The sequence below is a fragment of the Tauraco erythrolophus genome, chromosome 15 (genome assembly GCF_009769465.1).
Source record: "Tauraco erythrolophus isolate bTauEry1 chromosome 15, bTauEry1.pri, whole genome shotgun sequence".
Lineage (NCBI taxonomy): Eukaryota > Metazoa > Chordata > Aves > Musophagiformes > Musophagidae > Tauraco > Tauraco erythrolophus.
The window spans coordinates 3715984-3740965 of NC_141479.1; the positions used below are offsets into that span (position 1 = coordinate 3715984).

General features: G+C 37.9%; 1 protein-coding gene across 2 annotated transcripts in view; it reads right to left on the reverse strand.

The window, feature by feature from the left end:
• Positions 1-24982, reverse strand: part of NFATC3 (nuclear factor of activated T cells 3) — a 74754-nt gene that overhangs the window by 41100 nt on the left and 8672 nt on the right. For both annotated transcript variants that reach the window (XM_086620774.1, XM_086620773.1), the window contains exons 2-3: positions 15551-16682; positions 4617-4779 (exon numbers count right to left, since the gene is read on the reverse strand). In XM_086620774.1, coding sequence (XP_086476900.1) covers positions 4617-4779; positions 15551-16682 — 1295 coding nt within the window. The remainder of the gene's footprint in view (positions 1-4616; positions 4780-15550; positions 16683-24982) is intronic.

Sequence of the window (24982 nt, forward strand, 5' to 3'; positions counted from 1 at the left end):
CTTTCTTGCATACAAAATGGTCCTAACAAGTAGGTGTTAGCTTAACAGTCCCTCAGTACATCACATTGTACAGTTATCAAGAATATCAGGTAGATCATCTTCTTCAACAGTAACAGGACAAAGGATTATAAGGAAATACTCCTTGTTGTGCATAACACAGCTTATGGAATTTACTACCAAAAGATACCATTGAATTTAAAATACTTAAGAAAACTCAAAAAATTGCAGAAGTCAACGTGAATATCACAAACAGAGTATACAAAACAAGTCAGTTTGTTTTAAAAAGAAAAAAGTAATTGTAAGTCAGAAAGCTACAATACAAAAGTAAAAAATAAAACCCATCCCTGAGAGATCCCTATTACGTGCCCACCTGCTCTAAAACGATGTTTTTGATCAAGTGCAGTCTCAAGAAGAACCCTAACCATTTCAGATAACAGTAGAATCTCTTTCTAGCAAATTACAAGTGTAAACATTATTTTATTATGTACAATTTGACCTCTGAGAAGGGTGGGAAATTCAGGCAATGACGATCATTCATTTTGAGTCAGATGAAACGTGGCAGCTATTTGTTTAAAAGGCTTTGCAGATGGGTGCAGTAGGTACTCTCACCTATTGAATTAGAGGCTTTCTGTGTCTCCCGACAACACAATACAAAATTTCTATGTGATGGGGATGACAAAAGTTCAACATGCCATCTTTCTCCTCGCTAACCATTCTGCCAAGTTATTTACTCCTTCTCTGTGAAAATTGCCAGTGTTACCTTGCAGATTCTCTAGCAAGATAAAATAAATTGTTCCAGATGACACGGATTAGCTGGAACATACTCCCAAGAAAGCAGAGATTAAAATGACAGGTATCTGCTCTTTAGAACATTTTGCCTCAAAAAAGCTGAGAACAAGAGAATTTCATTACGGAATTTGCTTCCTTATAGTCAATGGACTTACAAAGCAAAGCATGACAGTCCACTTATTTCACTTCCTCACATTTGGAAATAAGCTGATTAAATGTACTCACAACAGATAATGCCAAATTTGTCAGAAGCTTAGTCTCCTAGCAACAGGTATGGCACAGTATTAGTAATAGATTAATGACACGCACTAATAGATTAATGGCTTGAAGCTATATGTACTATCTTAAAAGCTTTATTTTAAGTAATATATCAACTGCACATGCAGAACAACAGATTTCACAGTTTGGAAATTAAGTACTCTAGCCTCCTATAAAATAACGTTCAAGAACAAAAAAAACTGGGTAGCAAGCAGAAGTACACAGGCCTTCAGGCACCCAAAGATGTAGCAGTTGGACTTGACAATCATTGTAGGTCCCTTCCAACTGAAATATTCTATTCTGTTCACCCACGTCCTCTCTCGTCTCTGACACTGGTTTTCATCCAGTTATTTCACAGAAGAAAATGCTGAGTACTTCATTGCAATAATCATACACGGGAGTAACAGGCGTAAAGCTAAGAGCACCAAAAAGAAAAGTTAGGTCAGAAACAAATAGCAATGCATATTGTGAACTGGATTTGCATAATAAGCTTCAGAAAGTGCTGGAGAAGATTTCACTTTCGTATTTACGTAAAGAAATTTTCATCTCCTCACGGCTATTTAGTATTTACCTTTCACCAAACTTGGCCCTTAGGGTACTGTTTTTCCCCAGCAGTGGGTAAAAAGTTAATACAAACCGATGTTTTGTTTCATAATAACTTCCTCTCTCCCATTAAGCACAACAATTAATTTCTAATCCAGCTGGAAGAGACCAAATTGCAAACCAGAATATTAATTTGCATTTGTATTCATTTTAATTTAGGGAGGCATGGTACAATCCATGTGTTTAAACACAAGACTGTCTCAGACACACAAATATTATCCCCATTTTAAAAATAGCATTCTTGTCATAGCAAGGCATTTCACAATTCTAATGCAAATAAATAGCTTTTAAAATCATTGGTGTAAGTTACATAGATTACAGATCTCTCTCTTTCTAACTTGCATCCAGTACTGCAGCTTAGAAGGATCTAGTTCTGTAAGCAAAAGAAAGCCTACATATATTTGTCAAATCCTATGAACACTAGCAGAACAAGTTCCCTTAATGCAAATATTAGTGCAAGACACAAGTGCCTAGGGGCAAAAAATAAAATAATAAGCATCGAATGCCGTTCACAAAAGCTCAGCAGAGACTTATTTTGTCAGCTAGAATCAAGCTTCTGTCCTTGTTAACGATGTGTTCAATTCCAGTGCCAGCACCTTGGCATGTGAAAGTTATGTCTACTTGTTCTCTACTGACTGAAACAACACAATGCTCCCTGTGAAAAAAGGTGCCTGAAAGGATGACTTTCAGATTCCAGCCCAGTCCAGGCATCCTCAATTTTCTCTACTTTGCAGCATAGACTTCCCTGATAAGCACTTGACCCTTTCCTCTACTGTGCTAAGAAACCTAGTAGGTCTGACATTAGGAGAAAGTTGGAGCTGGTTAGGCCATGATATTGTGATAAGAAGGAAAACATTGTGCAACTTTGTAGGGAATAGGAAAACTGGATGAAGAGCTCAGATTAAGAATGGAAATGGAAGGATAAAGAAAGACATTCAAGAAAGAAGACAGGATGCAGGTAACCATCCCTTTTTTAGAGGGAGAGAAAGGAAAGATACAAAGTCTTAAGAGGAGAAAAAGAGGAATTAAAAAGTTCAAGGTAAGCTATCAGAGAAGAATCAGAGTTTGATAAATATCCCAAAGAATATGGTTAGGAGTCCGGTTGAGAGAAGAAATTCATCAGATGAAGAGCCTGGAGGGAGGAGATTGCTTAGGCAATGAAGAAGGAGCAGATAGTCCAAGATGTTTAAGTTCTGCTGGTTCATCTTTGTTGCTATAGGTACAACATTAGAGCTGTTCCAAAAGTGATGTAATTACAAAGCATGACAGAATTCGCCTGCCAGAGAGGAGGAATAAACTATAAAGAGAAAAAGTAGTAACATATTTATACTACAGTATGAGTGGAAGAAAGAGAATGGGGACCTATTATGCCAATCCTATCACAATTTGGGACCAGATGCAAAGTGCTAACGAGTTACTTCCGGCTATTGGAATATATCAAATACATTTTTAATGTATGGACTGCTGCAGTGAAAGACTGAGGACTGAAACCCTGACTGCCGTTTTGCAGGAAAAGAACAGGAAATATCCTTCATTTGGGGGAAAAGACAAACACTGCTGTAACCTTAATGTAATCAGATTACTTTTTTTTTCCCCATTTGACTAATAAAGATTTTATAATTGTTGTCTGATTTGACTTGTAAATGAACAGCTACATTTTATCTTAACCTGGCTTGGGATTAAGACCATTAAGAAAGATCGAGGTGAATAAGTAAAGAGACTTCTTAACAAGTCCCACAGTTTCTCAGCACAATCCTCCCCACGTCCAGTGAATGAGAGGGTGTGAGCCAGCTGGCACTGTAGATACTAAAGGAGACATCAGTGACTACCCCTAACTAACCCAGAAGTCTTCTCGGCGTAAAGATATTTGTGTACACACCTGTACACTGAGAGTCAGAGAGGAGCACATCACAGCTTGTCCACACAGTTATACCCCCAATACCGAAACCACACACCTTTCCCTTCAAAGAGATTACGATGGCAAAGTTTTCTTAGAAAAGCCAAGCCTAACTTACCAGCACCTGACATGTAATTCTGAGCTCAGCAATAACTGGATGGTATTTGCACTTTAGGTGCCACCAGCTTTCAGAATATTTAGCATTAGCTAAAGAACCCAGCCAAAGCAACTGTTACTGGCAGATACAGTTACCAAAACAGTCAGTGTATCACCTCTCTCTTAGCCAGATGAGGATTCTTGCCTGCACTACTGCTTTTTCTTGAAACTGATCAAAACTGTTCTAAGAGACAATAAAGCTTTCATGATTATGTTAAGACAACAGAAATTATATCCCAAAAAGAAAGTAGGAAGCAAGTTTTACTTGCCCTTACAGATAACCAGTCCAAATCTAACGAAACTAGGTGATGCTTTACTTTTTACGGACATAGCTACCATTAAACTGTAATAACCTTTGGTTCATGATGAAGACAGACAAGAGTCAAGTTTAATTTACTCCCAAATATTTAAGTGAAAGTTAACAGAATTTATGCGTACAATTTCACAGAAATAACCTAATAAAAAAATGAACAAGAGGCATTTATAGTGTTCAGAAGCTGTCTCAATACCAAAAGAAAGATTATTTCTGATTCAAACGAAGCTATATTATATTTCAACGTAGCTCCAACTGATCTATTATCATGACTTTTCTTACCTGTTCCCATGCACACTCCTTCCTAACTTCCTTAAAGTTCATGTTGAGTACATTAAGTAACATGCTACTGCACTGCAAATCCATTCAGAAGCATAAAGCTGCATACAGCGTAAAATTGTGACATGCATTGTAACTGTAGCAAACTAAATTTTTAAACATCTAAAACTAACTGTTGTATTGAACAAGTTACATTTAAGGATAAAAATCTTACCCAGGTCGGACTGTAAGCTTCACACAAGGTAACAATTCACAGCACTGTAAACACCAGTAATTGTAGTTAAAAAATTATCTTCTACTCGAGAAAGCCAGGCTTCCTACCTTCACTACAGGGTGTCCTCCCGTAGATGCTTTTACTGCTCCTCTGCTTCCTTCCGTTTCATAGTGAGCTCTGTGATGAGTTTTAGGCTGGACTTCGATTTTCAGTTCGCACTGTCCGTAATGACTTGGTAAGGGCCAGTCCAGAGGCGGCAATGAAGATGTGCTGCAACCAAGACGAGCACACTGCAGTTAAATAAACCAGGCCATGTGGCCACAGTACAAACTTCAATGGTGTCACCTTCCTAACAAATGATGACCAAATAAGAACAGCTGTTAGCCTAAAACTGTTACTTGAAAATTCCAAAATTTTGCTGGTGCATTAAAATCTTCAATTATTTCTTTTGGGGTTGTTAGAGAGGAATTTCTTCCTTCCAATACCTGATTAAAAGGAAGGTACTGCATGATCCCCTGCCCCACATTACCAGTGCTGGTCTGTAATGCCTTTATATTACTTTTTTATCCTCAAGTATTATCAGCAAGCAAGTTCAAGTGTTGTTTAGAGGGAACAGTCTGAGTTCAAACTGTAAGTCATTAAGATTTAACTCTGAATTATTATCTTCCAGCTTGTTGTTTTTGTTTTTCTAGGATAAGTAAACACTGCGCTTTGTTAACAATCATTAAAATGAACACTACATGATGATCCAAAATTTTAAAGCTAGTAGTCCTATCTAAGCATAAAGACTTACTGCAACAGACAAAGACATCTGAAATACATGCTTAGCTTACACACAGGTTATGTCTACCTTTGCACACAGTAGCAAAATCACTCCAGGGAAGAAGGAGAACAAAACGCAGTAATAGAAGCATATGGAAGAACCTCAAAGGGAATAAGCCACATGGTATCACCAATGTTTTCATACCTACCCTTGTACCTGCATTCATTTAAAGACTTATGATTCTGATAAGATGAACAGTCATATTTGAGACAGTAATTACCTGGTAGAGCAAATTAATTTATGAACATTTAAAAGTGAATGTTTATAGCATTGTGTACCAAACAAAAACATTTACAATAAAAATAAGCTTCTATTAAAATAGTTTTATACTTCCTTGCTCTGACCAACAGAGAAAGCAAGCTAGTTTTTAAAGATATGGACAAATAGTGGTTTGTATCAACATCTGAGAAAGTTCAATTCCATTTCCTTCTGCTTTACAGGAAATCAGGAAAAGCCCCACCACCAATCCAACGCCATGCAAATTTCCAGAAACATGAATAGCCACAGGTCCAAGAAAGATGAATTATGCCTTCTGGAGAATTTAGCTAGGACTTATAAAACATATCCACAGTTGAGAAAGAAGATACAGTGTTTGGTCTGAACGAAGAAGAAAAGAAAGCTCTGACTTTAGCAAGTATCTGGATGGACTTGGGCTCAGTCTGCAGCACCTCACACATCTACCTTTTACTACAAAAACCCAGCATGGAAAAGAGGGTGAAGAAACGGCACCGCGTGCAGGCCTCCTCCTACAGGAAAACAACCTACAAGCCTGTTGACCTGCTGTTTCATGGAGTACCTCTACTGTGCACTTCAGGAGAGAGCCAACGTTGTCATATAAGCCTTATCTCCTGAAGCACCTTTCTGAGAGGAACGAGTATTTCCCTTTCTTCTTACTGAAAGGAAGAAATGTGAGCAATAAATCTTCTCCACAAGCGTTCGGTGTACAGCAAAGGCTCTTCTTCCCTCAGGGAGGCTGACGACTGGTCCTACCGCAGTATTTACTGGGTAGGAGAGGACTGGTGATACCAGCAATAAAAGAGGAGACTGACAGGAATGCAGTATAAGCCCAATCCTTCCAGATCCTTACCACAGGCCAAGACGTACTGCCTAAATGCTACTATTTGCTATCAACTAGACCTTGCCATTCACTTTTATAGCTACTGAAGGAGAAGAGGACTCAAGTCTTCAGTCTGAAAAAAGAAAGAAAACGTTAGGATCAGAAGATACTGAAAAGAGTTTAAAAAGAAACATAGCATGTGAGAAATTTTTCTTTAGTATTTCTGGAAAGCTTTCCCCCCATATAACCAAATATTCTATGTCAAAATAGTTGGTATACACAGTGAACAGACATGGTCCCCAAGAGAACCTGGTATAACATGCACATCACAGGCTATATGCCAATTACTGACAGGTATTACTGAAACAGTTTAATAACACACTCGGTCAAGAAAAAAGTATTTGTTGCTTGTGACCATTCTCCATATAGCCTCTCAGAGAGCTTTACTCCTTCTGCAACTAGCTAAAAATGTGGCACAAGCTGTATCAGATTCCCATTATCTCCTGAAAAAATATTTGGAATACTAAAACAAACATGGAGACAGGAAAATAACCCAGTCTCAAGATTTTGTAATTCTTTGAAAACAAATAGAAAATATCAGCATGAGAGAACAAGCAAGCACCCAACGCATGCGCAGATGTCTAAAACATCAAAAAATTGGAAAGCTTTCAAAACACAGTTTTCCAAATAAGTCACATAGCCTTTGAGGCCGTGCTGCATCAAACTGATGTTTTCTGGATGTAGCAGTCTAGAGAGTTGCAGCTGCTTCCCTTTGGAGTTTGATGCTGGACACCCAAACTGTTGTCTCTCTTGGAATATTTTTCTTGCTGTCTCCATCATGCTCAACTTCTCAGCAGCAGTGGAATCTTAAAAAGTTTTAGGGTACATTTTCATGCACCTGTCTGCCATGTGAGGCTATCAGTTTAATGTTTTTCTGCTTCCACATCGCCCTTTCACTTTTTTTGAGACAAATGTTGTAGAGATACACATTAAACTCAATCAGTAATCTAGCTTTATTTCATTTTGAAAGGCAAATTTTTGAATCCTATTAATTCCCCAGAGCCTCAGTTGTCTATATAGCTTCTTCAAACAGAACTAGTGGGAGAGAAGCTGAGTGGGAACTTCCTAGCCAGCACTGTCACCTTTTGAAAGTCACATGAACTCACAAGCTTGGACACTAAATAAATTGTAAAAATATCAGAATACAGTCTACAAACTCTTAGGTTTTTTTTAACACTACGTAGAAATCAACATCAAAGCAGAAGAATCATGTCAGCGGTTGGAGGGCACGAGGTAACAAGTTTGCATATATTTTGAACATTTTTCAATATGAAGCAATGCTATTTTTGTACCAGATGCTACATATGGGAAAGTAAGTCTGAAGTTACTAGCTTTACTGCATTTAAGGATCTGTTCTCAAGAAAATATTGTTCTGTCTGCACTATTAGGTGACAATCAGTAGTAAAACTGCTAGACTGCTAACTCACCACTGTTACTGTATCAGTGTAAACAGCGCATTGAACACCAATGATCTCTGATCGTTCAGAACCTACATAAGTTCAAAATTCAGTGCTCCATTACTCTTAAAATACCTGGAACATGTTTAAAGATAAGAAGCTCAGCTGCTTCAGAACTGAGCAAAAGTTTGGTGTTACAAAAAGATTTCTGTCTCCCACAGCTTACACACAGCACGATAGCACTTGCATTATTGACAGTCATCTAACTTTGCATTCAGAACCCAGAATCCAGATCAGCTGCTGACTGTGGGTTTTTTTCAACTCATTTTAGATCAAAAGATGAAAAAAGTAAGAGTTTTTTTATTTAAAACCCCTCACTTTTCAGACTTGATGGAGGAGGAACACATTTGTAGACACTTCCACGTGATTCATTACAAAATGCTACCCGCTTCATTGCCAAATTCTGTTTACAATAGCTTGTGACTTACATCTTTTACATAAGTTTCTCTAATTTTTTGTTTTCTTTAAATGAGTAAAAACCTTATTAACAATGCAGTAACCTACTAGTAAAGCACCAAATCACATGTCAGGAAACAGAAATAACAAGTAACAGTCATTTTAAAACTTCCATTAAATCAAATCTTAGTATGTTGTTGAAACAGCACCAATCTGTAAACCTACAAATGTTCTTCCAGTAATACCAAGAGAGTTTTATAATCTGATTAATGCAAGCCTCCAAAAGCTCATACTCCTATCACATCAAGATTAAAGGCTTCAGAGAACAGCAGCTATTAAAGGAAACTCAGAAGTAAAGAAAGAACCCTTCAGTAGCATCCTCAGCAGAAGCTACTGCATTTAAAATTATCAGTTCAGTGATAATTTTATCAATATTAATTTAACAGAGACCTTCTTCCTCTGCAGCCATTATCTCTAACACAGAACTGATTCAGGCTGCACAAACTGATGCGGAAACATCTAATGTTCAGCGTAAGGACAGTCAAATGTGTCCATATGGACTTCAGTATCCAGACCTGCAGAAGTCAGGGCCCAGCTCACGGGCTGAATATGCCTCTCTCGCAGAGGGAGAAACAAATCCCAGATTGCTTGTTTGCGTTTGACTGCAGCCCCACAGCAGTACATACGGCACAGAAGAGCAAAGCCTACGAGAGCCACTAAATATAATCCAGTTAAAAACTTAAAACACTTACCTTACCTTCCGTTTGTAGCACTCTTCCTGGGTAATTCCTTGGACAAAAAGCTGGGGCTCTGTGCAGACAAACGGCTAATGCTGGTAGCTCAGCTGAAGCACGTTTGCGATTAGCTCAGTTTTAGTCCAGGCTCTCATGGATTCTTTGCTTAGAAAGTTTTTGAACACAGGTGGAATTGATATAAGAACTCATTTTAGCCACTCTGTATGAACACATTCCTGCCTCTTTGTAGTCACTAATTCTAGTAATAACCTTCTAAAGATACCCACTAGGATCTCAAGATGCTTGTGAAAGTTCTTATTTCCTTCATTGGTTGAGATTCACAGACCTCCTAAGAGTGATTCTTTTATTATTCCTTAGTTGCAGCAAAAGTAACATTTTCCACTTACAGCTCCTCTCAACACATCAAAATCTGCCACTGTGGGAAAAAGCTCACTGACCATACACAGAATCACACAGAATCACAGAATATTAGGGATTGGAAGGGACCTCAAAGGATCATCTAAGTCCAATCCCCCTGCCTGAGCAGGGCCACCTATACAATGGATATTCCACGTCTTTTCCTCATCCCAAGGTTTTGTAGAGATTAATCAACACCGTATCCTGTGACAAGTCAATGTTGCAACGCAGCAAACCCCTGAGAATCTCAAATAGCAACTATGATCCAATGCTATGCTCCTTTTCCGGAATGCTTGTAGAGCCAAAGTACTGCAGTGGTTGCTCTTCACCATCTAGAACAAAGCAACAGTTTCCCTAGTGGAGTAATTTTGGGGCTGTTCCTGTTGCCACAGTGGCTTATCAATAGACTTTTTAAATACTGTTTACATTCAAAATATCACTGTTCTACTACTAGCAGACCCACAGTAACTATGCTCTCAGAGTACTGATACAGTATACTGCCAAGTAAAAATCTATAATTTCAGAACAAAGTAGAGAGCTGAATTACAGGTACAGCACAAAGGTCCCATACCAAACACTACCTGGATTTCTCTGGATTCATTAATGCTGTGTAAACATTACAGCAATAGCCTAGCTTATTAACAATCTAAGAGGTTCAAAGTTCTCGGGCTTGTCTCACTTAAGTGGGTCCTTATCTTCAAAGTTAGCGCTCTGCAAATATTTTCACTTTAAAGTTGTGCAGACGTAGCATAACTAGTGTTATTTCTAATCATCAAAATAAGATAACTACTTAGCAGAATAAGTTTGCCTATAGTTCACTCACACCGAAAGATTTATTCTTAAAATGAAGATCAAAGTCCCAATAGTTCTGGTAAAACCAACATAAGTCTGTTCCGCTCTACTTCTCAGACTTCCAAGACAAGAATCCAGACAAGAGAAGCAGCTTTTCTGAGTATCTAGCCATCTACCACTATATTTAAATTACGTTTTTCTGAGAGAGAAAGCAATGCTGTCAGCAATCCTAGTTTCCAGTGGTAACTGCCGGATTATTGCAGGTAAAAATACCCACAAGTTGCCATTAAGTATCCATCACTAAAGAGATTCCTGAACTGTAAATACATCTATCAATGCCTGTTTGTTCATCATCACTGGAACAAAGAAACTACTTGATATCCTGTCACTTCTCAGTGCTCTAGATTAAATTTGTGACACAGCAGTCCGAAGACATCAGTTTATACAGTAGTTTTTACATCGATGTATAAGCCTGTTAGAATTCCATGAGGGAAGCCACAGTAGAAGTTAGGTTTTATTCCAAGTTTTTTTGCCCATTAATGAATATTGCCTCATTATCTACCAGACAGAAAAGCACCATTTGTTGCTATCAAATACTTCAGAGGTTAAAGAAAGAAAAAATGAAAGACTCAAAGTTTACTACCCTACAAAGCGTCTATTTGCTTGAGACACAAATTATATTCTCTAGATCTACTTCAGAGAACCTAAAACTTACTGTTCCACCAATCATTCATGGTAAAAGTCGTAAGTTTAAAGCAAAAGAAAACCAAAACAAACCTAAAAGCAAAAATAACAGAACTCCTGCCATTTTCAATTGCATCATCATTGACCACTCCTTTAACAAAATGCCCCATGTTACCTACACCAGTGCTGGCCGTGTCTGTGCTGGTAGTTAACTCCAGAACACTGCAACCATGGGTGTTAACACCATGAATGTTGCTGTTCTCTTATGAACTGCACTTTTACTGACAAGTACTCACCAGAAGTATTATATTATATTACATTACTTGCTCAGTAGCGGTTTCCGGGTCATCCCTATACTCTTTATTTCCCTTGATCAAGTTCAGAAAAGTATTGTAAAATAGACTAGGTTTTTTTTTTCCCCCCCACTTTCTGGAAATCTTACAACCGTGAACCTGTTGCAGAGCAGATGGATCAGACACAGAAGAGCTACACACATTATAACTGAGAACATTAATTTCTGTAAAACAAGTATAGATATCACTTTAATGTGCTATTTGATACTCATCTTTCTAACATAGGAGCTTTGTACTCAAGAAGGCTGACTGGAATCTAAAGAAGATTATTTTAATAAAAGGGATCAGTCTTGAAGAGCTTCCCAATATTACATGGTTTCATAAATATTTACTAAACATGTAATAAACAGAAATTTCACAGAGTTTCAAAGACTTGAGGATACACTTAAGCTAATTCACATAAGCATACTAACCCCTTTCAGATGGTGGCTCAGTGTCAGCAAGTTGATCAAATTTAGGTATTTGAATATGTATAGACTCTAGGAAGAAACACTTTTTCTGGTATTCTTCTAGATTATTTATAACCTATACTGACATAGGCTACCTAAATAAGAAAGTGAACTTGAAGCATCTATGTTTTCCTTCCAACAGCCAATAGAGTATTTGGGAAAGGAGTGAAAGAAGACAAGAATCCCATTAATAAAAGAACATGAAATAACTTCATGCAAAAGCCTAGAAATAGGTCTTTTGAAAAGATTTAGGGGAAAAAAATCTTGAGTGTTTTCTGTGAGCAAAACTCAAGCTCTAACAGTAGAGTGCAAGAAAGTAATAAAATCAGCATCTTCCTGAAATGTTGAGGTAATAACCAAATGGGGAGTTCAGATCTACTATCACTGTATTAAGATCCCAAAAAGAAAGAGATTTGCCGAGGGGAGGGAAACACGAGACACACAGATAAAGCAATTTCTTATCCATCATCCTGCCGGGAGGCTGAGGGGTGGAAGAAAGAGGTATCTTAAATAACAAGAGTAACAAAGTAATAAATCAAATTAACAAATAACTTCATGGCTGAATATTCTGTAAAATGACTGGTTTGGTCTGCCATCAAACGAGTGCTCATCTGCCAGGGTACTTGGTTACTGACATGGACAGATACCCTCACTGTTCCTAGATACAGAAGGCACCATCTCGTTCCTTTTTACCTGTTCGGAAGGAACTGTTGCACTGGTTCTGCCCATTTTCACTTCAACATGGACAAACATGTCACTACATTTCACAAACATTTCACTTCATGTCACAAACATTTCACTACATTTTTTTGGCAGCAGATGTATACAACTTAAGAGTTTTATTTAGTTTACTTGTGAACAGGTGTAGTTTTTATTATCTTCTGCACGTTTGGCCATTTTATATTTAGAGAAGTTCCTCAGTGCCAGCTTCTAAATAAATTCTGACATTTAAAAAAAATAAATGTACTTCTTAAAGAAAACAGTGAAATTGATTTTTATTCAGTTCTGCTCAGTTCTCCTCACTACAAGAGGAAGCAGGTTTAACTGAATATCTATTTTTGTAACTATTTTGGCCATCTCACTAAAGACCCATAGATTCACACCCCATTTTGCCACATCCCTGTATGTTCATGTGCTTATGTGCCTTTACCCTTCAGTAGTCTCACCTTTTATGAACTACGTTAGCCTGTGAGCTAACAATACAAGTCCAAAACACACAATTAAAGAAAAATAGTCATCATTGTTTTAGTTAGAATGAAAAGATTCTAGTAACAGACTGAAGACCTTTTACTGACAGGTGAGCAGACTGCAATATAATTTAAAAGAAATCTTCAAGACAGTTAACGTATCTGTCAACACAGTAGTTTCAGATCTGGTAAAACAGAATTTTCCAGGTAGCAGTTTTGTGTCTTTACTGTTAAAGTTCACATTCATCAACTGTTATGCAGAAGGACATTAAAGAAAACAAAAGAAAAAAACCCCAACTTCTACTCACTAAAATTAATACTTTTCTGAGGAGAGGAGAAATTAAAATCTGTGGTTATACAATTATGCAAAAATGGCAAAATGGCTGAATAAGCATTGTTAAAATACATTTAGATGTTAACGTGCTAAGCTAGTTGACAACTTCTAAAGAATTTATACAAAACTTAGTTTTAAAATTAAGAGAAGTTTTGCATTAATAAAAACGAGTCTTCTGTGTGACACTGATCTATCAACACGTAGGAATATGTTCAGCAGTAAAACTGAAAAGTTCATTGTTAGACCTCAGACGAACACTGAGGTCTATTTGATAGCACCGGTTAGAAGCTGCCCTTCGGGAAGCTCTTTCAGCTATGATTCACTCATCTTCCATTTGTTTCAAGGCTGTTTCACTGTACCCTGAATGTACTGGTTTGTATTTCATCCATTTGTGTTCATAATTTCCTTCTTAGATACCCAATAATAAAAGTTACAGCTGAATTTTCTCCATTAGTTCTCTGCCTAAAACACGGAGGAAAAGGGTCAGCTATAGCAGTCATTAAAAGGTGGCTGAGTGCTTCTGTATTCCACAAGACGGACACCCCTGAGAACATTCATGTGCCCAACAGAGAATGAGAACACGTATGCTAAAATATTTTTTCAACATGTCTGTTCATCTGGCAAGTCATCAGGAGATACATCAAGACGTGAAAATGATGCAAGAAGGGTATCCAAATTTGGAAAAAGCCACTAGAAAAGGGAATTACATAAAAAACAGCATGTTGCCATGAAAGTCAGCATCCACTTATAACAAGCTGTGCTTTTGAGGGGGGTTCCTGAAAAGAATACCTCTTCAGTAAGCTTGGCTTACTGGGCAATAGTTAATTCTAGTTTTCTGCTAAGAATTTAAAACTCTCAGAGCCAGGAAAAAGAGTCTTCCATAGGGCATCTCTGAAGAGTGGTCATAAACATTTCTTTATTTTGCTTCACTTACTTTGGGGGAGGAGGTGATGGAGGGGAGGAAAACGTTAAAACCACAACTGTTTTCTAAGCCATCCTTTCTAAAATTAAAAATACAGAGTGTGAAAACAAGTGCTTTGCAAAGATTATTTTGCAATGAGAAGAACACTATATTTGGTCATTAACTTTTAGGATTTAAGCTTTGTCTTTTTCAAAATAAAGCATATATATGTGGAGAATCCTACCCTATCTTTTTTGTTTTCCTCTCCACTCTAAGAAAGAGGAATTGCTTCATCCACTATATCCTTGAAAAGCAAATCTTAGCATCATTCTGTCCACAAGGAATGCTTATTTTAATCAAAGCTATTTTAAAATCAATACAGACTAGCATAGAAGCACTAACGTTTAAACCTATAATATGGCTTTTATATGGATAACTGTGTTTTAGAGATATTAATCTAATGTACCTTTCTTATAAAATGTCTACACAAAAAAACGTCCGCAGCTTCTGCGTCCCTGTACCTCCCTACTCCTTATTTTTAAAACCTAATAAAGCAAGAAAAAGGTTCAGGAATTAAATGGATAACTTGAGCTAAATAATCACATCTGTCCATTCGGCAGCAATGCTGGTTAAGGAGTTCTCATTTCTGCTTCACCCACTGCACTGTGCTGGCAAAGCGATTCCAGAAGCTAGATGGTTGGAAAGATCACAGCACTGCTCCATCTAAAAAGGAACAAATGGGAAGGAGGGTGACTTTTCCCTCCAACTGAACTACTTCCCTCTTCTGAGTCTCCACAAACCACCCTGCTAGCACATGACAGGACTACAAAGGGAAAAGAGCCAGTTAATTCAGCACCACCCTTGGAACTACAGTCCAGGAATCAATTCTTTCTGGATGGTTTTCAGTATGGCATGCAAATTTACTTCTCTATTCTATTTCTAGAAGTCTATCAGCACAAAGAAGCAAGTAAAACCAAATGCAAACAAACTTTCCACCTCTGTTGCAGTCTCACAGTTTTATAAAATCAGGTAAGTCAGGTTTCTTTTGCTATATTAGAATGCTAACTGCTGGGATTAGCTGAAACTGTGAAGCGTGCACAAAGCCTGCAGACGTTTGATTCAGCTGGGCTCTGTGCCTGTATGCAAACAAACTTTATTCAAATAGAAATAATCCTATGTTACAATGCATCTACTGTATTTTTAAAAGAAGAAAAAGACAGGTCTTTTGTGTCTCTACTTGTTTTTTCTTAATTATATCACCTACCTGCCTCCAAGAAGTTTTCTTTAAGAAGTCTTACTACAACACTGAAGCATAAGCATGTTTATATCTCTATTAAAGATGCATAGAAGCGGAAAAACAGGAGGGACGCCTTTGGAAGGACTTTCGAATCACTTACCGAAATATAGGAGTATGACCAGGCTTTGGTTTGTTCCAGGTAAAGTGCGAAGGAACAGAAAGAAATTGGTCTCCGGGCAAATCTTTTTTCAAGGTGTGTTGAGATCCAGAGCAGTCATCTACTGCAGTTTCAAGGGATGATGATAAGTTACCCTGTTCTTCAGGACAGATATCTATTTTTCCAGATAAAGTGGCAGTCTGATCCTCTGAGGTCTTTCTTGTTTTTAGAGGAATATCAGTCTCTGTACAACACTGAAATGGTGAAAGGCCAGAATTAAGGCCTTGTACGTTATGGATGGAAGTGTTTAGCCATGTGTCTTCTGTTACGCTTCCTCTGGGAGAATGGCCAGGTGATGGAGTTGGAGAATGGTGAGGAGAGAGAGAACCAGCATAGCAAATCTCAGCACTGGAGTGTCGTCGTTTCCCACAAGGGGACGTAGGTCTTGATGAGGGCCTTGATGTTGGTCTAGGGCTTAGCCAATTTTCGTCTGTAATACTAGTTCTAGGAGAATGACAGGGAGATTGTCTAGGTGACAAGGCATGCCCAAATCCATAAGGCTGCTGCCAAGATTCATCACTGGGACCTCTTGGAGAACCACCAGGAGATGCCAAAGGAGAGCCAAGGGTAAATCGTGCAGCTGCTTCATTTAGCTCTGAGTCTACATCATCATAAACATGGGAAATGGATTCACAAGAGGAAGCGTCTGAAAACCAACTTCTGGAGGAAATGCTGCTGGCAGGGCTTGGACTAAGGGATGATTCCCTATATGATGGCTCAAGAGGAAGATAGAGATGGTCCCTTGAAGGCCTTTCCATATACTCATTTTCTGTGCCATTTGTGTGCAATTCATCTTCACTGGTTTCAATCCCCTGATGACAGTTGGGTGAAATGGATGTAATTTGAATACTAGGGCACTCGAAGGGTTTGGGTCCACCTAGTGGACTGTATTTGGATTCCGGTACCTCACAAGTTCCCTCATAGTTCTTATGACTCTGAAGTCTGGTAGGTGGTGACAAAGGAGAGGAGTGAGACTGCAATCCATGGCGAGGAATACAAATTGGCTGATTTACAGAGGATGATGGTTGGTCTACATTAAAGATGTATATGGACGCACAGTCATCTGACTCAAGATCTGAAAACAAAATTTAAAAAAAAAGAGGAACAGAGTCAAAATGCAATACTTCAAAAACGCCATAAACAAACCCCTTTGCTTCCCAGGTATGGCCAGTTTTCAACATCCTGGGCATTTCCCATTGCACTAGCCCCACAAAATAAAGCTAATTCTTAACTTTATAATTTCCCCCAGCCATTCTCACTCAGCTAAATATGAGTGCAGCATAGCTTTCTGTCATAAACCTTGTTTTCAACCAGATTCCACAGTTTATACACATCTTCAGTGCTTGAAAATATAATACATACAGAAAATGGGTTTAAAAACTTGAAAGTATCTAAGCTGGAACACTCAGTTCAAACTTTATCTTTCATAACTATAAGACTGTGATACTTTCTGCAAGCCCAGTAGTCAATACTTAGAAGCACCAGAACATCACATACGTAATATTTATTTCCTTTAACACTAGAAAGTATCTTACAGTGACTCAAACTTCAATGAAGATTACAAACAACTAAAAACATTCAATCAAAAGAGGCTTAACAAAGAATATTATTAAAGATATTATGAAGAATTTTATTCCTAAGATCTTTTTTCAGTGCTTAGAAAACTCACAAGTGCCCATCCCACAGAACAAGTACAGTCTCATGAAGTCTGAGTGCAAGTTGTTCAGCATAAAAGAGGCTGAATAAAATATTCTCAGATCTCACAAACTTATCCAAAACGCAGGAAATATTTCAAAGAAAAACAAGCAATTGAGAAGGAGTGCAAGTCCAGTTAACAAAATCAGCAGCTTTGTCTCACAGAACTGAAGCAGATTTTCTTGCCCTGCTTCTCAATATTCTGCCAGTATGAGGCATTTACCTGAAATAAGAGTAGAAAACACAGCTTTTTTTCTAATTTTGTAACCCCTACACTTCCACTCTTGTTTCTTTCCTCTTGTAAAATAGATCCTTCCCTTTATAACCATAGAAAGTAAGTACGAAGGAGACCTCACTTAGGTCACTAGTCTATCATCTCCTAGAAGACGAGATTAAATGTACTTGGACCATCCCCACTAGACACTGAAACTAGTCTCAAAATCTGTTAACAATATTCTCTCAGCAACCAGAGTAACTTCTAAAAGTTTTTTAAAATGTTCCTGTGTCAAATGCGACGATGAGACATCATATTCGTAAAATTATTTTCCATAAATCCAGACTGGATGACATTCATTGCATCTCTGTTGTTTGTTTGTTTTTTTCCAAATGGCTTTGTCTCACATATCAGTAAAATATTAATACTTTTACAACCTTTTCAGATTTCAAGATTCATTAAAAGTTATCATCACGCAAAAGACCTTTCTAGCCAACTATTTTCACACTGCTCAGCTGAAGTTACTTTATTCCACTCACGTAGAAATTATTTACTCTAGCAAATGTTTTAAAAATGACCCTTAATTTGATGCCTTACTACTTGAAATGAAGTTGGTTTTAAAATAAATCTGTTCTCTCTCACAGATCGAGACAGGAAGCCGTGTATGTTAGGCCTTTCAATTATGAAAAAAATTAGGATCTTGGTGAAACTGAGAATAGAATGACTTCATTAACAGCAATCAGCTTAAAATTAACTAAAACCGAAAAAAAACCAAAACAAAACAACATCTCCTCAGAGACAACAAAGAAGCATTTTCAAATGGAGAGAAAGTATACTGTAATCAAGGAATGGACTATATTCCTCAGACTTTTGGGAAAAAAAAAAATGGGTGAAGGTTCATGGGCAGGGAACAGCTCTGTTAGTAATCTGTCTATCAAAGGAGGCACAAAATTGCATTTAAGACTAGTACTAAGTAGTTTTGTAAGCATTGTATGATTTTATAGATAACATTAAATAGAGTCATATATAACAAATATCCATAATTATATCACTAACTATTATATGTGTTAAGAGCACAAAAATTTATTATAGGTTAATTTCTAAATACGCATACACTAAAAGGATCAGGGTACTCAGGAAGCATTATTTTGCCTATCGTATAAATAATTAACATAAGTTCACTACATTGAAGACTGTCAAAACTGCATTCCCCCACCTTTACTCTAGGATAACAAACATTTTTTAAAACCTTAATTGGGTAAGGAGGGTAGCAGAAATCTTTCTTTTTGCTGTTTCCTATCACAAAACATGAAACGTAGACAGAAGTTTGTTATAGATTTTCCACATCTACTGGTATGTTCATGTGCAAGATCACAGATGTCCTTGTTTCCTAACTCAGTATTAGTATTAGAAGCACAGGTCAAGGGAGGAAAAAGGCAATCCTACTAAAAGCAGTTATCCAGCTACTCAAAACTTAGAAATAAAACAGTTACAGGAACAGAATTTTTTAAATAACAATAAAAGCGTTGTAGGAAAATAACAGTTGGAAGTCTTCGAGTCCTGTGCATAACCATTTACTGTCATTAATGGCTTTAGGAACAGTAGCAGCACATTGTTTGTGTTAAAACTCTCATCATTGCAAAGAGCCTTATTTCTCTTGCAGCAATAATCAAGAAATCTTAACATATTTAAGATGGTTTGTCCATTTTCAACATCACTAGGATTTACAAAAGCACATGTACATTCCAAATTTCATTGAGCTGAGGTGGAGAGATCAGACTAGCACAGAATTATCACAACCACCTAGGAAGAACTGGGGAAGAGATGGAGAAGGCACGAGAGCAGTCTTCCAACGCAGGCTTCCTTGGTCCCTTCTCCATGACAAACAACTTCTAATGAGTTTGGCACCATGCTCTCCCATCACAACTGCCAGCAGCATAACACGCACACACTCAAAAACCAGGAAGCTAGAAACCTAGAGTATGAACTATGCATCTACTGAACACCAAATCCCAAAAGCATGCTTAAGACTGTAGAAACAATATATTTTGAAGTCTAATCTCCTAAACCATTTTCAGACAGGATCAATAATCAGGTAGATTTATTTCAGTTTGCACACACACTCCCAATCCCCCTCATAGTCATGTGTTTAAATAATCTGTTAGTTGATCATACAAGGGACAACACTAACTACCAAGACCTTTACAAATCCTGTCATTAATTCTAGTAGACTGTTTACCAATAATTCTTTTTCTCCTATTAAATACTGTAGAGATAATCCAATCTGGAAGAGCCCTCTAACCAATTTGAAGGAACTAGTAAACATACAAAGATGAATATGACTTGAGTGAAAGAAATGAAAAAAAAAGAAAAGAAAAAAACAACCAGCTGACAACCCTTAAGAGTAAACAGACTCAGGGAAGTCTCACAATAGGCAAGCGCAAGGCAAAGAAGAGTTATGGAAATCTGATTACTTAATAGGAGAGCTATTGCATCCAAACGATCCTATTGGGGAAGGGAAGACAGTAAAGAAGTGAAGTTGGCCAAGTTGTGAGGTCTTCACTGACCATAAAATATAAGAAAGAAGCATTCAAGAAACAGAAACTAGGTCAGATTACTAAGGTAGAGCATAAAAACCACCACAAGCACATGAGGACAAGACGCTAGACAGGATAGACACAGCAACATGCAAAGACCAAGAGAAGCAGCGCCTTTCACATCAAAAGCCTGCCACGACCCTGAAAAGGCAGGTGTGTTAAATGCTCTCTTTAGTGAAGTCAGCTGAGTAAATTGCTAACAAAGTTAACAGCAATGCAGAGTAATGAAAACTAGACTAAACAAAAGGTTAAAAAGTACTGAAGAATTATTGGCCAATAAGTTTAACTTCAGTTTTAGAAGTTGTATTAATAGTTTATTTGTTCCAGTAAGCATTTAAAAAGACGACAGGGAAACAAAACAAGAAGTCAAAGTTTGCTAAGAACAAAACTGCGTCAAACTGTGTTTTGTTTTATGATCAAAGAAGGCTGTCTTCTGGATAGTTAGCACAGAAAGAAATTCAGCTTTTTTTTTTTTTCTCCAAACTTACTAAGACTTTTAACACTGCCATGCATGGAGAAGGCACTGAATCTTTAGAAATTTAGTGAATCCTTCCTCCTCGTCCTGCTGAGATGTCTACTACTGAGGGATCACAAAAGTCAGCAGATATCCTACATTCACATAGCACATATCAGCTATATAAAGCTGCAGACTTCCACTGCAATCTTACATTAGGTATCTGTATCATCCTTTACCAATTAGAACCAGAAGGTCCATCCTTTTGCATGTATATTTATACCCTCTGGAAACAGACTAGTTTACAGAAGCTCTTGTTCAATATTAAAACAACGCTGGCTCATCTCTTACTAAGCTGCTAACTACACTTCAACATAAGCTGTCTAACTGGAGAGTATAATCAAATAATATCCAGAACAACTGCTCCTAAAGTACATTTTCCTCACTATTTGCTGTATCAGACTGCACATTCAGGACTAGTAATGCTTGCCCACCAGTTGTTCACTCCTCAACGATGTACTGGCACATGCATATGTGCAGCTGTGCAGTGAGCCAGACTTCTCCACAGAAGGAAGGTCAATGACTATCAAATGTCTGAGCACAAGCCCAGTGCCAAAATTATCCAAACCACTTTATTATTCTAGGTTAGTAAGCCCATAAACAAACAGGTTCAGACAATAGGAGTTGTTATAAGGTACTAAGAAAGTGCAACATGACCTAGGTCTTATAAAAATACTCCTGCAAAAACAGGATCAGTAATCAAGTCCTTTAAATAGCATGAGGAAAGACTTAAGCATTGCCACAGACATCATCTGTGTGCTCAGGCAAGTCATATAATCTGCCTCCACTCCCAAACTTTAAAAAAGAATGGCAACGTCTTCTGTTTTCCAGTTCTGTCATGACAGTTACCATTATCTCTTTCTGAACACAATGGTATTATAAAGAATGCCACAGAAATAACTGTAAACAAGAACAAAAGGCATATGCAGCTCCATTTTAAAATTTCACTATCCTACTGATTTGCAGCAGTTCATGTATTTCTTGGGATGGAAGAGGAGTCTTAATTTTCACAAAGAACCCTAAATAGCCAATAATCATAGCTTTCCTTTAGTGCACCTAAAGACAATTGATCAGTTCTTGTTGGTACAGTACCACACTAAAGGTCTGTAATTGGATATTTAACTCCAGATTCCCATTGCAACCTCTTAAGTTCTCCAGAGATAATTCCTACAAGCTTAAACATCAACTTAAACATAATCCAAAAAAAAAAAAAAAAAAAAAACCACGAGAGCAATGCATCAGTTTATAAGGAGTACAGCTCATTAGTAAGCCACCAAATACGGTACTAAAAAAGTATGAATTGTGAAAACAATTAAGGTAGCAAGGTGGAGCAGGGAGAAGACACATCCTTATAGATGAAGTCTGGCAGCACGCGAAACAGTGGTGTAAGTTTAAGCCTTCAGAAAAGAATGATTTACAACTGTCATTTTACAAAGGAGGTCTCCCTCATCAATGATTTTCTGCTCTGTTTCATGGTCATATCACATTACTCAAAAAGGATAAAAATAAATTTTACTTCTGTCAATCTTGTATGCTAGCAGCAGCTCTGTCGTGCCCATCAGAATTTCACTAGTTTTTTTGTGTTAAGCAAGAATACTGGAAAAGTACAAGAAAAACAACCTTCTCAACAGTGGGAACTTGTTAATGAGTCTTTTCCAAATTCTAGTCTTGATAAGAATTCGTTATCCTCAGTAGAAATGCAAAGGAATAATGAAGCTGCACTAGTGTAATAAAACAGACTACTACAGCATATCCAATGTTTACAAGTGACATTGCATAAAATAAGAACATAGCTCTCAGGGTGTAACTATGTGTTGTTTTTTTCAGCAGCAACTACCCTCCCACACACACTCACACACAAAGCGAGAGAGGAAATGAGAAAAGAGGTATTTTTAACCCAGATGATTTTGGCAATTAGACTGGCAGTGCGCTAACACAAACACCTGTATATATACAACTGAAAGGATGGCAAGCTTTAGGACATGGGGACAAAGGAACAACCAGCACAGGAACTGCAGGCGTTTTCACTACCAAATAAAAATGTAACACACAACTTAACCCTTAAGCCACAGCCTGGTATCCATTTGAACAGGAATGGCTGTCTTAGTGTACGTCAAGCTTCACCCTGAAGTAATGGAATTAAGTTCCATACAGCAAAATAACAGTCAAGAAATTTTATTTTGCATGTAAGAAAAAAAAAACCAAACATGAAAATCAAATGCATCTGCCTAAATCATAAGCACGTTTCAGAAAACTATGTACTTCTCTTGCAGCAAATGGAGTTAAGCTCAGCTGAGCAGGTTTTTTACTTAAAAAAAAAAAGCAACCTGTAAATTCTCATAATCTTTCATGGCAGAGTGCTTTGAAATGATAGAGTGATTTCATGAATAGATAGTGATAGAGTGAATACATGAATACAAGAAATACATGATAGAGTACGAAGCAAGTAAAGAATCCAGTTTGTAACTGTACGGTTCAGCAAGAATTAGTCATTCTAAGTTCAGCTACAAGAACAGAAATAGCAAGCGGAAGTGCTGGGCAGTGTTTGTACCTGTCTGTGCCTTCTCCAGCTCTCCTGATATTTCTGCTTGATTACGAAGCATGTCTTTAAATGAAAACTTTATAGAGCTTGTGGTTTGGTATTTAAGTATTGTTCATTAATATTCATAAAAGGTTAAAAAAGAAAAATATTCACTTTTTGCTTTAAAAATCTGTAAGTTTGATGGGCTCCTCTTTGCTTCCTTTTTTTTTTCCTCTGTTGGTTCCTCATTCAAGAGCACTTTACTGCATACTACCCTTCCAGACAAAACTGAAACTGCAGTTTACTGAAGCCTTATTTGTCATTCAGTGTTAGATAGAAAGTCAGCTTAAGGAGACCCGCTAGTTCAGAGATACTAAGAACTACGCTGTGGCCTTTGGGAAGATTCTTAAAACAACACTATACATCCGTTTAGCAGTTACTAACACATGGTATTAGCAGCCTATTTGTCACTGCTCCTCTGAAGACGAAGAACATTATTCTAGATGATCAGTTGTTCGGGTTTGCGAAACGACCGCAGTCCCAGAGCATCAGGTATGTGTAGACACGGGAACTGAGAGAACACTGAACACTCCAAATCTGGTGTGTTGAGCCTGACCAACAGGATCATAAAGGTAAGAGAGGACATTAGGCAAATCCCAACTGAGGAGAACAAGGGACTTATGTGCTGGAGTTGGCAGTCGAAGGTTTGACTAGATTCTTGCAGGTGAATTTATCCTCCACAACCTAACTCCTCCCTTTGTGGGGGCAAAACTAACAGACTCCATAAAAGGCTCTCGGGTTACTCAAAGTTCTGGTTTATGCTGTACCTATAAAACTGAAATCCTCATGGATGGCTTTACCACTGATCAGCTTCTAACAGCAGTGAGCTGCTGACAGCGCCCTGCTGCTCTGTACAGACACCCCCAGGTTTACAGTCTGCTCCAGTCCTGAACCAAGCACTGAGCACAACCCAAGTCTCCAAGATCAGAATGCATCAGTAGAGCCACAGTAAACAAAATAAGACAGGAGTGTGCAAGAAAATGGGTCTTAGTTTATAGGAGACTATGGTGACATAGAATCATAGAATGGTTAAGGTTGGAAGGGACCTCAAAGATCATCTAGTTAAGGCTGGGGTCTTCATGAAAATTGGTAGATAAGGAACGCAATAAGCCAAGGCAAGAAGTTTGAGTGGGGACAGGTTAGACAGTGAGAGGAGGGGAGACCAAAATAGAGGCATGGCTCTGTTTGTCAAACAGAGCTGACACAGAGGCTGAGAACTGGTACTGATAGTATCCGAACAAACTAGTTTGGGAACTCTTCACACCTCAGCAACATTGCAGCTATCCTGCAGCATGACAGAGGGCAAACCATGCCACAGCAGGCAATCCTACCATATACTTAACTCAGTTCTTCATATCATTAATATCACAGCTTTTCATCAATATATTTTATAATATAGCTTTAATGTAACTTCAGGTGGTTCTGTACAACAAAGGACTGAAATGAGCCAGAACGATAATCGGAAATTTTCCTGTTTTCCCAGCTGCTCACATGAATGTAGGATCAGAAACACGTCAAATTCACTTTGCTAAGATTGACACAGTAAGTCTAACAGGCAGAACAGGAATCAAACAGCCAAATGAGACTGGAGAGGCTGAAGCAGAGCATGAACGTCATTTTTTCAGCAACTTTGACAATAATCCCCCAAAATACAAGGGAAACCTGTATTTTCCTGTAGCATGCCTCATGACTGTGCCACAAGCAAGCCCTGAAACTGTGCATCTCTTTGTAGAGCCTTAAAAAGCTTCCATGTATTCCAGCAGGAGTAGAGATT